The sequence below is a fragment of the Pipistrellus kuhlii genome, unplaced genomic scaffold (assembly GCF_014108245.1).
Source record: "Pipistrellus kuhlii isolate mPipKuh1 unplaced genomic scaffold, mPipKuh1.p scaffold_m20_p_3, whole genome shotgun sequence".
Lineage (NCBI taxonomy): Eukaryota > Metazoa > Chordata > Mammalia > Chiroptera > Vespertilionidae > Pipistrellus > Pipistrellus kuhlii.
The window spans coordinates 45,551,599-45,563,934 of record NW_023425529.1 but is presented as its reverse complement, the minus strand read 5'-3'; the positions used below and the strand labels follow the sequence as shown (position 1 = coordinate 45,563,934).

The following is a 12,336-nucleotide window of genomic DNA, read 5'->3' as shown; positions in this document are numbered from 1 at the left end:
AGGATCTCAATAAATATATGTTGAATAAATGATATTCATTACTTGCAACTTTTTAAAATATATATATTTTTATTGACTTCAGAGAGGAAGAAGGAGGGAAAGAGAGATAGAAACATCAATGATGAGAGCCATTGATTGGCTGCCTCTTGCATGACCCACTGGGGATCAAGCCCACAACTTGGGCATGTGCCCTTGACCGAAATCAAACCTGGGACCCTTCAGTCCGCATACCAATGCTCTATCCACTAAGTCAAACCAGGTAGGGCTCGTTACTTAAAACTTTTATAATTCAAATACTTCATGATTTCTAAAAAGAAGAAAAATACCTACTTTACTCATGGTGCCCCTTAATCATTATAGCTGAATGTCACACTGCCTCCTCAACTCCTATTACCCATCGAACCTATTAAATTTTGCCACATTTATATATGTACACATCTTTCTTACTATAAATTTATAAAGGGATTATTTCTTCCTCTTTATTCTCAATATGTAGCACAATATCTTGCACACAGTAGATACTCAATAAATATTGGTTGTTTAATTGAAGTCATAGGAGACAAGGGCAAACTAAGAAGGACAAATATATGCTATTTATATTTAAAACTGAAAGAGAACAGTCACCTAGTGTTTTCCTACATTTTGCAAGAGAAAAAAAAATGAAATTCTATAAAGGGGAGGTGATTTTCCTGAAGTCATATGATGAATTAGTTTCTAAAATCTAGATTCAGAACTGTAGTTTGCTGCCCATAGCTCTTCACAATATATCACAATGACTTTTATTTTCTGTTTTGTCTGTGTGTGTTCCTCAGCTTGGGAACCTGCAAATGGCAGGGACCAAATCTGTTCACATAGATACTCAATCATGGCTTCTAGGTAAACATACAGGACCTGTACAAATTCACCTTACAAATTCAGAAGAACTTAGATTCTTCCCCAGCAAAAATGTGTTTGGCCATCCTTTTGCCCCCAATTCTCCCTCAGAGGCCTGGACACTAAGGATCCGTTTCCTTCCTTCATTTACTGTTTTCAGAATAAGTTGGTTTGCTAATTGATGGCTTCACTGTTCTGCTGTCCCAAGAAACTGATTTAGTACGAGAACGTGTAAAATCCAGCCAGCCTTAGGGGCTTGAAATTAGCAATCACAAACAGAGGATTTAAGACCTAAGAATAGTCCTTATTGGCAGTGCAAAGGTACCCCTTTGACTTGTACAAAATCCTTGTTTAGCAGAAAGAAAGGGACTCCTAGAAGGTTAACTCTGGATGGAACCTTAGAAATCACCTACTTCGCTGTCCAACTGCGGAAACTGGAGCTTTGGCAGGTGAAGAAACGTGCAGTTACTCAGGTAGTAGCAAGGCTGGGACCTGACTCCCAGTCTCCTGCCTCCAAGTCAGCTATTCTTTCCATTGCGTGCTGGCAACATGTGCATCTAGCAAAATGCATCACAAAGTAGCCTCATCTTAAACCATCAGGAATGAAAAACAAATTATGCAAACACCTCCTCTCCTCTCTGGCAATTATTTTTCTTTGTATTTCCCTGTGTCCTAGTCTCTCTCTCTCCCTTTTTACCCCTCTTATGTTTCTCTCTGTGAATCCCTTCCTCTGTTTGGGGTTTCAAATTGAGCTGTAGCATGTCTGCATGATTCCCTTGATTCTTCTTCACTAAACGACTGTGTCTTTCTAAAAGCAAACATGCATAAACCTATCAAGACTCTTTCTTGGTGACCTTTGTGGAAAAGAACACAGAATATCTGTATGAGAGGTGCTGGACCTCCCTCCTCGCCTACCCAGTCAAATAAAACGAGTCCCTAGCCCGGATGTGTTAACCAATCCTGAGAAGGAAAAGGTCAATCTCCTTTCTTCGTCACTGCTGAGCAGGGAAGCTGCTAACCAGTCAGAATCTGCCACCAAGAGTCATTAGAAAAGCTGGCCAATCAGACCAACCTTGTTACATGGTCTGGTAGGAAAAGGAAGGGATTGATTGGGAAGGATAGTTCTGGCTCCACACCCTTTCCTTCCTGGACCGTTTTCCCCTCATTGAAGCGAGAGAAGGACTCTTTCCCAAGTCCTTAGTAAAGAAAATCCCTAGGCCCTTTGCTCATGTTCTCCTGAGTGATCTTCCCACCACTCACTCACATACCTCTGTCCACTTTTTGTAATCTCATTGTTCCCTTATTGATATAACAGCTGGCTTCGGACCTAGTAGCAATAACCCCCAGGATTCTCAGCCTTCCCCCCAGATCTTCACTCACCAGCCATGTCAAATCACTTGTTTTGGATGATGGATGTAGGAGAAAAAATGTAGTTAAGTTACAGTTGAGTATATTCAACCAGCATTGAAAGAACCTTGTAATAACGCCTCTTGAGGAGCAGTGCAGAACTGAATGGCAATGCTAACACTAATAGTAATAATAATGCTGTTACTACTATTACTAGCATTAGCTACACTCTGAGTTCCAAGCACCTTGTTAAAAGCTTCACGTTTATTACCCCAGTGTTCGCTGTGGTGTACGCACTAATATTATTCCCCATTCACATAGAAGGGACTCCATCTAGAGGGGCTAACCAGCTTTGCCCAAGGTCACGCCGAGATTTGAGAAACGAGGTTTGTCTGAATCCAGGGCCCGGTGAATGGGAGGAAGGGGGGATTGGACATGGCAAGCTGTAACAGCTTTTGAGAGGAGCCAGCGTTACCCCCTCAGAGCCCCTTCTCCACACCTCCTTGGGGATTGTCAGCGGTATCTGAGAGGGTCAATAGTGTCCCTCAATAGCTGCAAAACAGTTTGGTGGTAGCGGCCCTGAGAAGCGTGAACTTTTTTGCCTCGGAGGACCTGGAGCTGCGGGCTCAAAGGCATTCCGTAGGGACGGAGTGGGGGTGTCTGGGGACCCGAGGGGCCCCTTGCTTGCCTGCCTTCCCTTGTTCCTCAGCATCCGGCAGCGCCCAGCCCTGCCTGGTCTCGGTAAATACCTGTTGATTGATTCGAAAGGCTTCCGGCTTCATTCCTCATTCACCCTCGTACCCCCAAGACACCCCCTGGCCCTGGAGGGAGATGGGGGGTTTCAGGGGAACCCGTGAGAATCCTCATGCAGCTGGAGTCGCGGCTTTGGGGAGGGAGGGAGGTGCCCCCACCCGCTCCCTGCGCCCGCGTCTCGGGTCTCTCCTGCTCCTTACCCCCGCCCCCCTTTCAGGAGCTGGGGCCATAAAAATGCAGATGGAGGATCGGTGTGAAATAACGGGCCCATATAAATCCCTCTGCCGCCCGCCTGCAAGATGGATTGGCCACATTGAAATTCCTCCGCGAGGATAATTAAACTCGGGGCCTCATCCGGGCAAAATTACATTCCTGTAATGGCGTCGCTCGGGGTCCCGGGAAATTGCTCCGTGGGCTTTCAGCGGCGGTTTTTATCGCCGGCCGGGGTGTGCCTGGCTGCGGCTCGCCTCTCCTCCGGGACCGTAAAGCTGCTGCCGTGATTTATCCTCCCCTTCTCCCAAATCCGATTAAATGGAGGAGCTCGGGGCCGGGGCGCCGCGGGGCCCGGGAGCCGGGAGGGGGCGGCGGGAAGGACGAGGCCAAGGAGGGGAGGACAAACGGCCCCTCCGAGGCCCGTGGATTTGGCTTTATTTACAGCCGCAGCATTCTTTTTATTTTTTATTTTTTTACGGGGTTTGGTGAGCTTTCCCCGTCTTTCTCGTGCTGCGTGCACGCCCGCCGCCTGGACGCCGGGGTTTGGACAGGGGGGCGCTGGGCAGGCCTTGCACCGCCTCTTCAGAGGCTCACACCCGCGGGAGACGGGGGCCCAGAGGAAGCAAGGGGGGCCGTGGCGCCCCCACTTCCTTACGCGGCCCGTGGAAGGACAGGGCGAGGGGAAAGCTGAGGGGTCTTCATGAGAGCACTTCACTGGGGGTCTGCTGGTCTCAGAAGCCTGGGCAGAGAATGGGCATGCCTGGCGTGACCTCGCAACCTCACTGCAGGTCAGTTTCAAGCGTTAGAGTCAGGAGCTTGAGTCCCAGCATCTTTAGCCCCTGTCTTCTGGTTCGCTGATGCTAGTTTCCTCGTGGCTGATCACTGGAATTGGGGGGGGAAAGTGGGGAGATAAAAGCAAAGCCACCAGTGATAGCTGGGGTGTTTTGCTATTTCCCCATTGAACAGGTTTGCCAGAGTTCCAGGGGCAACAACGCAAGAACCCCGCTACATTTTGGGCACTGAACCGCAATCCTGATTGTATGCTATTTAACACTGAATTGCTAAGTAGATTTTTTTTTTTCAATGTGACTACGCATGCTCGGGAAGAGAGCGCGAGTCCAAGATCCCAAATGCTGTGCAGACCGTACCACAGGCCGCATAAAGGGTCGGCGGAGTTAGCCTTATTTCAGTCCGCTCCGCCTGCAGTTCCTTCTCTACAACGCCAGGTGGAGCGATTGGCCGGATGCCGCCACCGAGATGGCAGGCGGCGCTGTGGCGCCTGAGCCGCCGCAACATGGCAGTCACTCTATCCTCGGCGGAGCGACTCGTTGGTCCGGGCCGCGCATGCGCCGAGCCTTCCTGTCGCTCTTCCAACCCCCCCGCCCCTCTCTGTCTTCTCTGCACTGGGAGCAGGTAAGGTTTGGGCCCTCGCGCCCGCTTGCGCCGCGCACGCGCGCGGGGTACCCTCCCTCGCGCGGCTGCTTTGAGGCCCGTCCCTTGCATGCTCCCACCCGTGTCCTCACGCCCTTCCTGGCTCCCGGTGTCCCCGCGTCTTAAGATCTGCCCCTTCCGTGTGCCGCTGACCTCCAACCGCGCGGGCCCGGCGCCATCTTGGATGACTCGTGGTGGGAGGGCGCGCTGGAGCTGGCGAGAGTCATGCCGCTGTGCTCCTTTCACCTGTCGTGACTCAGCCCTTACAAACGCTCTTTTCTCACCCCCGTGCCTTCTCAGAGTTATCACAGCCCCAGAGAGTCTCCCCTCCAATCTCTGCTGTATCCTCTCATCCTTACTCCGTGCCTTCCTTATCCTGAAACCTCCAGACTTTCAGGACCGCAGGTGCCGAGCCATGGAGATAGATAGTGGATCATCCAAAGCCACCAACCCCTCTAGTCAGCACCCTTCCATTTAAAAAAAAGTAAACCGTGAACGTGGTAGAAGTGGACAAAACAGTCAAAACATCCCCTTCAGGCTGTGATCTGAGAGATCTATCGCAGAAAAGAGATTTTGGAACCTTTGGTTGTCTTCCAGGACCGCTCTCTTCCTTTCTCTTCAGTGAAGTTGGGGGGGAAGAACACACAGTAGACTGATAGTGAGGTTTTCTATTGGAGGCAGCAGGCCCAGAAGGGTAGGATAGGATCTGCATGGAATAAGGTGCACCTGCCCGCTTTTGTCAAAGGCTTACAGAGAGTCCCTAGGCTCTGCCCTCAAAAGGAAAAAGAAAGGTTAAGAAAGGGAATGGTGAAGTGAGCAGTCCAGTAACTCAGTGACTGATCTGCACGGAGGAGGAAACCTGTGCTGACGTAGGTCCTCTGGTTCCGGATGGTCCCGTTGCCTGGGGTGTGGTAGGCTAGCAGTTACAGACTTGCCAGGCGGGGTGGCCAGGGGAGCGAACGCTTGTTGCAGGCTCCCTCAATTGTCACCCTTGGGTGTGGTCTATGGGCCTGACCACATGAAGCTCTTTACATAAGTAATTTCATTTAATCTCCTAAGAACTGCATTTTACAAATGATGATAATTGAGGTTTAATCCTTGGGGAAAACCAGTCCTCCCTTTTTTTAAGCTTTAAAGGAATTTTGGATGTGACCCAAGAAAATCCGAATAGTTCAGCACAAAGTTAGGTTAGAGTTAAATATGGGCAGAAATGAGAGTTCTTGACAGGATAAGAGTTGAAGTCCTCCATTAATCTAAAAGTAACTTTAAAAGATTCTGGATTCAGAAGAGTAACCTAGGAGTCCAACTCCTTTAAGGAAGTGTCGCTTAACAGGCCTAAGCAATCAGTGAGTATTTTAACCTTTAGCATATTATAAAGCTTTCATTTATTAGTAAGGAGAGTTAAAGTCTTGGCTTTACCACTGTCATAATTTAAGATTGGTTGTTAGACGGTGCCTTTAGTATGGATAAGAATCACTTGGGAAGCTTGTTTGAAATGCAGGTGCTGGCCTTAACCCCAGAGATCTTGACCAGGAAGGGCTAAGGTGAGACCCAAGAATATGCATTTTTAATACATACACACATCCTTACACCTAGATAATTAGTTCAGGTGGGCCTTTTGCCTCCCTTGGAAAAACCCTGCCTTTAGATGTTTAACTCACCCGTATATCTCTTAGATAAGTTCAATTCTACCAACTTAGGCACCTACAGAGTGTCAGCATTGTTTTAGATCTTGTGTATACAAAATTGAATGCCCCTTAGTGTGATGGTGAAAATGAAAACTTTAATAACAGTTGTTGCTAATTAGAGTAATGGCAAAATTCCTCATTGATCTTCTTCGCCCTGTTAATTGATAGAGGAAATGGAGAATCAAATGCTTAAAGGTAATTAAAAAATCATTGGTGACCCTTCCAGTGTTTTGGCTTTCTGCAAATAATTCCCAAGAGTCTTTACAGGGCAACTTTTTTAGGCTTAGGTAATGAGGTCTTAAAAAGGGTTCCTTTTGAATAGAAACTGAGAAAACTTGGGCAAATGACATTGAGTAAATTTCCTCTTGACAACCCCAACTCTTTAGGCTATGGAAGTAAATAATGGGTCTTAAAACAGACCAAGTGGCTGTTTGCTCAGACCACGGAAGTCTGTTGATTATAAGGAAATCTTGCCTTCAGAGTTCTGATTCCATCTCTTCTGAGACTTGAGGTCAGTCACTCTGCTCTCTGGGCCATTTAAATTTTCCAGAGCCCCCTTTATGCGGATAAAAATGTCATTTGGTGAGCAAGGACAGTGTTCACAATGTGCTTCTGTAATTCCAGCTCCCCTCATCCCCTGAAAATGTACGCCTGCACCAAGTTTGTCTCCACTCCCTCCCTGGTGAGTACCTGCCTTTTCTAGGAGACTTTTCAAGAGGGGCATTCTGTCTCTTCCTTGCAACACCTTGTTCTGGACAGTTGGGCTGGTGACGATCCTTTGCTATGCTAGCCTGACAAAGACAGTGAATGTTTACCTGCCCCATATCCTTTGGATGCCAGTTAATTCTTCTTGTCCAACAATCTTAGAAGAGTCTAAGTGAGAATCTAGATTGAGATCAGGTTATTTCTAACCCTAAAACTGTCTGTAACCTGGAACCCAGCCAGAAATGGTAAACATAAAGTAGATTGCCTAACTTGCATTGAGTATGCACTGTGCACAGGATTTTGTCCTGTCCGAGAGCCATGGCTAAGAGACCCTCTGAGAGCTTAAATTTGGGTGGGAAGCTAACATACATGTAAATACACATTGGAAAAATCTTTTACTCAGAAGCACTAGCATGGAAGAAATTACAAATTATTAAATGGTGGAAGTGATGCTATTGGTGGGTACTATTTATTGAGCACATACTAGGCCTTGCTTTGAGTTTACCAGTTTGTATACACAATCTTTTTTTTGTTTTGTTAATCTTCACCCGAGGATATTTTTCCATTGATTTTTAGGGAGAGTGGAAGAGATAGGGAAAGACCAAGAAACAAAACACCAATGTGCCTGCCCTTGACTTGAATTGAACCCAGGACCCTTGAGTCCGCAGACCAATGCTCTATCTACTGAGCCAAACCAGCTAGGGCAGTGATCGGCAAACCACGGCTCTCGAGCCACATGCAGCTCTTTGGCCCCTTGAGTGTGGCTCTTCCACAAAATACCATGGCCTGGGCAAGTCTATTTTGAAGAAGGGGCGTTAGAAGAAGTTTAAGGTTAAAATATTTGACTCAAATTTCAATCGTTGTACTGTTGATATTTGGCTCTGTTGACTAACGAGTTTGCCAACCACTGAGCTAGGGCTACACAACCTTTACTCCTCAAGTCAACCTTGAAATAGATTATTTCCATTTGAAGATGAGAAAGCAGGCTTAGATATAAGTGATTATCCTAAGGTCACACAGCTGATTACAGAGTAAGATGAATCTAGATATATCTGATTAAAGTCCTGGCTGTTAACCACCCTATCTGCCTTGGAGATACTGGCTTGAGCTTAGAAAGGCGGTGAATTTAGAGCTTGGATCTTTGTGCCTATCTTTAGAAGAAGGATGTATTTAGGGAAAGATACTCCAGCCATTGGCTTCCTTCTTATGGGCTAGCCAGTACCAACATAAATCTCTTATTGAGTGAAGCAAATCCTTCTGAGGCTTATATCCTTTCCCATTCTCAAGGCCTGTGGAAGGATACAGTGAAGGTAGCCCCTTAAAAAGTAGATTTCCTTCTCTTAAGCAAAGGAGAAGCCTGGGAAGCAAGAGAGAAATGATGAGTTTCTTCAATCTAGAATTAGCTAAAAGTAAAAGAATGACCCAGCGTTCTGATTTAAGTTTGAAAGAATGAAAGGAGCATTGAATAACAACTTTGGGTTGTTCTGAAACTCCTTTCCAGAGCCTTTCTTGACTTTCTTGTCCTTGTGTCATTCCTGCTAGGTCAGGAGCACCTCTCAGCTGAGCAGGTCAATGTCTGCAGTGGTGCTGAAACGACCAGAGACACTGACAGATGAGGTACCTTATAGGTGGAGTTGGGCCTGTGGTTTGGGTTAAGGGAGTGTGGGGGTTTACCTAGAAGAACCAGTAGGGGGAGTGCTGGGGGCAGTCATCACGGGAAAATTAGTGAAGGATGGAGGCCATTGGTTTTAGATGGAGATGCAGAACAGTTGGTAGCATATATGCTCTAGTGCTCCAGCCTGGCATTGGTAGCACATGCTTATGTGTGCTACTGATGACTGCCATTACTTGGCCTAATTTACAGATTTCATTTGGAACATACCAAGCACAGGCTAGGGTTTTGATCTTAGAAACCGACCATACTTGAATTTTAAAGGTATTTGAAGTTTACCTCTTATATTAAAAGGTTTTCCTTGGCAGAATTTTAGGAAGTTTTCTAGAAAGTAAAAGATTTTCTGTTTGTGGGGGGATGGGATTTGACAGCATAAAGCTCTCTTTAAGTTTACAGAAGTTTGCAAAGCAAAAAGGGGATTCCTAAAAATGTTATCTCCTATATTTCTCCTCTTCACAGAGCCGCAGCAGCTTGGCAGCCCCACGTCCCCTGACCTCGCTTGTTTCTAGCCGCAGCTTCCAAACCAGTGCCATTTCAAGGGACATCGACACAGCAGCCAAGTTCATTGGGGCTGGGGCTGCCACAGTAGGGGTGGCAGGCTCTGGGGCTGGAATTGGGACTGTGTTTGGGAGCCTCATCATTGGTTATGCCAGGTAAGATGGGCCCTCCATTGGTCTCTGATATGTTTTCCAAAGGTTCGGACAGAAAAATTTAGGGATCTAGAGCTACATTATCCTATATAGTAGTCACTAGCCACATGTGGCTATTTGATTTTAAATTTCAGTTAAAAGTACACCAAGTTTAAGTTTTTTGTTTTCCTGTCACACTGGACATATTTCAAGTGCCCAGTAGCCATGTGTGACTAGTGACTACTAGACAGTGCAAATATACGTTATTGAACAGCTTTGGTTAGAGCAGGAGTAGGCAAACTAAGGTGGGTGGGGCCATAACTTGTTCTTTATAGCTGAGCTAAGAATAGGTTTTACATTTTTTTAAAGGGTCATGGGAAAAAGGGGGGGGGGGGCAACAGAGACCATATCTGACCTGCAAAAACTAAATATTTACTGTCTGGCCCTTTACAGAAAAAGCTTGCTACCCCTGGTCTAGAGCCCCTCTAGAGTCAGTAGCGTTTCACTGCTGTTTCTCCCCATCCCCGAGAAGTCCCCTCTCACTCCTGGGAAAACTGCCTTCCTAGCCAGGCCCACTGCTCCCTGACACTTGGGACTGCTTGGTCCCCACCAATTCTGGGCACCTTGCTGTTAAAACTAAATTAATTCTCTAGAGGCCCTCAAGTTCTCTTAATGTCTTTGAGAAAATGAGTTTGTTTTAAGGTTTGTGTGAAACAAGAAGCCTAACTGCTTCTGTGTCCAGAATTCTGTTCAAAGCTGATGTTGCTTTACTTTACCATGAAGGCTTCCGGAGATGACAGAGGAAGGGAAATAGAAATTATATATTGGCTTTCAGAGTTGGGAGTTCTTTATACCATTTTGATTCATATCATCTAAACCCCATAGGCTCTGTATAACTTCTTAAAGTCCCAAATCTTTTGACTATTTTGAAATGAGAGAAGGTAGTGTTTTCCTCAGACTCCCTTGTCCTCTAGAACGGTGTTTTTCTAATTGTGCCCTTAAAGCCCTAGGGTTCTGAGGGTAAGCCCCAGAGACTGTCTTAGAAGAATGAAGGAGAGACCAGTCAAACAAACTACAGTCCCCCACTTTTTTTTTACCTTTGCATTTTGGCTTTTATATATTTTCTATTTGGGGGTTCTGCTGTTTAAAGGTTGAAAATACTATGATAGATCATGCCCCTCCAGATACCTCTTCCATCCTGGTTGGGCCCTCGATAGGTAAGTTCCAGGCCCAGAGGTCTTAAGTTATGACCCTGACATGGGTGACCCAGTAGAGGGGTAATGTTTGTGCTTGGGCCATGTTATTACAATTTTGGATTGTCCACTCCCCTCATTTAGTCTCTAGAGCCCTTGATGAGTCAGGTCAAGAATTTGGGAATGATAGTATCACCCTGAGAAACCTGTTTCATAAGATGAGCTTGAGGAGATGAATTCTCCCTGAGCCCACCTTTGATGTTTATGCTTTTCTTTATGTGGACTAGAAATTGAGTCTTTTTTCTTCCCTTCTCCCAGGAACCCTTCTCTGAAGCAACAGCTCTTCTCCTACGCCATTCTGGGCTTTGCCCTCTCAGAGGCCATGGGGCTCTTCTGCCTGATGGTGGCCTTTCTCATCCTCTTCGCCATGTGAAGGAGCTGTCTCCACCTCCCATAGTTCTTTTTCCCGTGTCTTGTCTGCCCTGTATGCACCTTTTCCTATACCTCCCAGGCAGCCTGGGGAAAGTGGTTGGCTCAGGGTTTGACAAAAGGAAGACAAATAAATACTGTATTAATAAGATGTTTCTTGAGTCTCCTGTGTATATTTCTTTTCCACAGTTGGCTGAGTGCCTTGGTGAGAGTATAAGGCCTCAAGGGTGATGATGACTCTAAACTCAACATGGGTCTGGCCTCCCTTGTTCTTCAAGCTATGTCATGGTCAGCTTTATTAAAATTAGTTAATAATTTTCACCTGCCATGGCCTGTTATTTACCTTAGATCAGTGGTCAGCAAACTCATTAGTTAACAGAACCAAGTATCAACAGTACAACGATTGAAATTTCTTTTGAGAGCCAAATTTTTTAAACTTCTAACGCCACTTCTTCAAAATAGACTCGCCCAGGCTGTGGTAATTTGTGGAAGAGCCACACTCAAGGGGCCAAAGAGCCGCGTGTGGCTCACGAGCCGTGGTTTGCTGACCACTGCCTTAGATGATTAGGTCAGTGGCAGCTTAAGTGCTGGCTTAAAATTATGACTAATAGTCTTTGTTTCCACTGTGGCTGTCCTGGCTCAGGCCCTCATTGGCACCAACCTGGTCTGTTGCAGTAACTTCATAAATAACCTGCCTCTAGTCTCTTCCTTTCAGCTTTACTTCTACCCACCACTGCCAAGTCAATCCTCAAGCATAGAACTGGTTTTACCATTTATCAATTCAAAAAGCAGTCTGACCTCAGTTTTCTCAGCTCAATGTTTTATCCCATACATTACCAAAAGTGAACTAATTGTCATTTTCTAAATATTTTCCCCGTGTTCCTGTCCTTATCCTATCTTCAGGCCTTGCCCTTTGACCATCTCTGCTTTTTTTCTCTGAATCTTGGCTTACTTTTTTTTCAAACTCTCCCTGTTATTCTGAAAGACAGCTTAAATGCTACCTCTTCCTCCATGAAGCTCTTAACTGGTTTCCTTCATTCACTATCAGTCAAATGTACATTAACTCATAAAGGACTATAGAACACATCCGTTACAATGTTTATATGGTCTATGATAAATTATGGATTTGTATATGCCTTATCTTCCATATTAGATTGTCAAGTTTCTTGGGGCAAAGAGTATGTTTTGTTCATCTTTGTATTTCTAGAATTTGTTATTTTCCCAAGAAAGAAAGGACAAAATAAGCAAACAAATATTTTCCTTTAAAAACGCATCAATAGGTCCCTAGTCGGTTTAGTTCAGTGGAGAGAGTATTGGCCTGTGGACTGAAGGACCCCAGGTTCAATTCTGGTCAAGGGCATGTACCTTGGTTGCAGACTCAATCCCCAGTAGGGACTGTGCAG

General features: G+C 45.8%; 1 protein-coding gene across 3 annotated transcripts; it reads left to right on the top strand.

The window, feature by feature from the left end:
- Positions 1–4,414: 4,414 nt before the first annotated feature.
- On the top strand, positions 4,415–11,084 carry ATP5MC2 (ATP synthase membrane subunit c locus 2). Of its 3 annotated transcripts, none has more exons than XM_036455328.2 (5): positions 4,415–4,599; positions 6,930–6,987; positions 8,553–8,627; positions 9,142–9,335; positions 10,823–11,084. In XM_036455328.2, exons 1-5 carry the CDS (start codon positions 4,430–4,432, stop codon positions 10,935–10,937), a joined length of 612 nt encoding a protein of 203 aa, XP_036311221.1. In that variant the 5' UTR covers positions 4,415–4,429; the 3' UTR covers positions 10,938–11,084. The 3 variants fall into 3 exon arrangements, with proteins under 3 accessions (XP_036311221.1, XP_036311222.1, XP_045443989.1); XM_036455329.2 differs by lacking the exon at positions 4,415–4,599 and adding an exon at positions 4,937–5,099; XM_045588033.1 differs by lacking the exon at positions 4,415–4,599 and adding an exon at positions 5,946–5,963.
- Positions 11,085–12,336: the final 1,252 nt, after the last annotated feature.

Bases quoted from the DNA above. Each gene is read 5' to 3' on its own strand.
- ATP5MC2 (XM_036455328.2), top strand. From the start codon at position 4,430: ATGCCGCCACCGAGATGGCAGGCGGCGCTGTGGCGCCTGAGCCGCCGC. The intron at 6,988-8,552 runs GTGAGTACCTGC...CATTCCTGCTAG, and splicing joins TTGTCTCCACTCCCTCCCTG to GTCAGGAGCACCTCTCAGCT. The intron at 9,336-10,822 runs GTAAGATGGGCC...CCCTTCTCCCAG, and splicing joins CTCATCATTGGTTATGCCAG to GAACCCTTCTCTGAAGCAAC.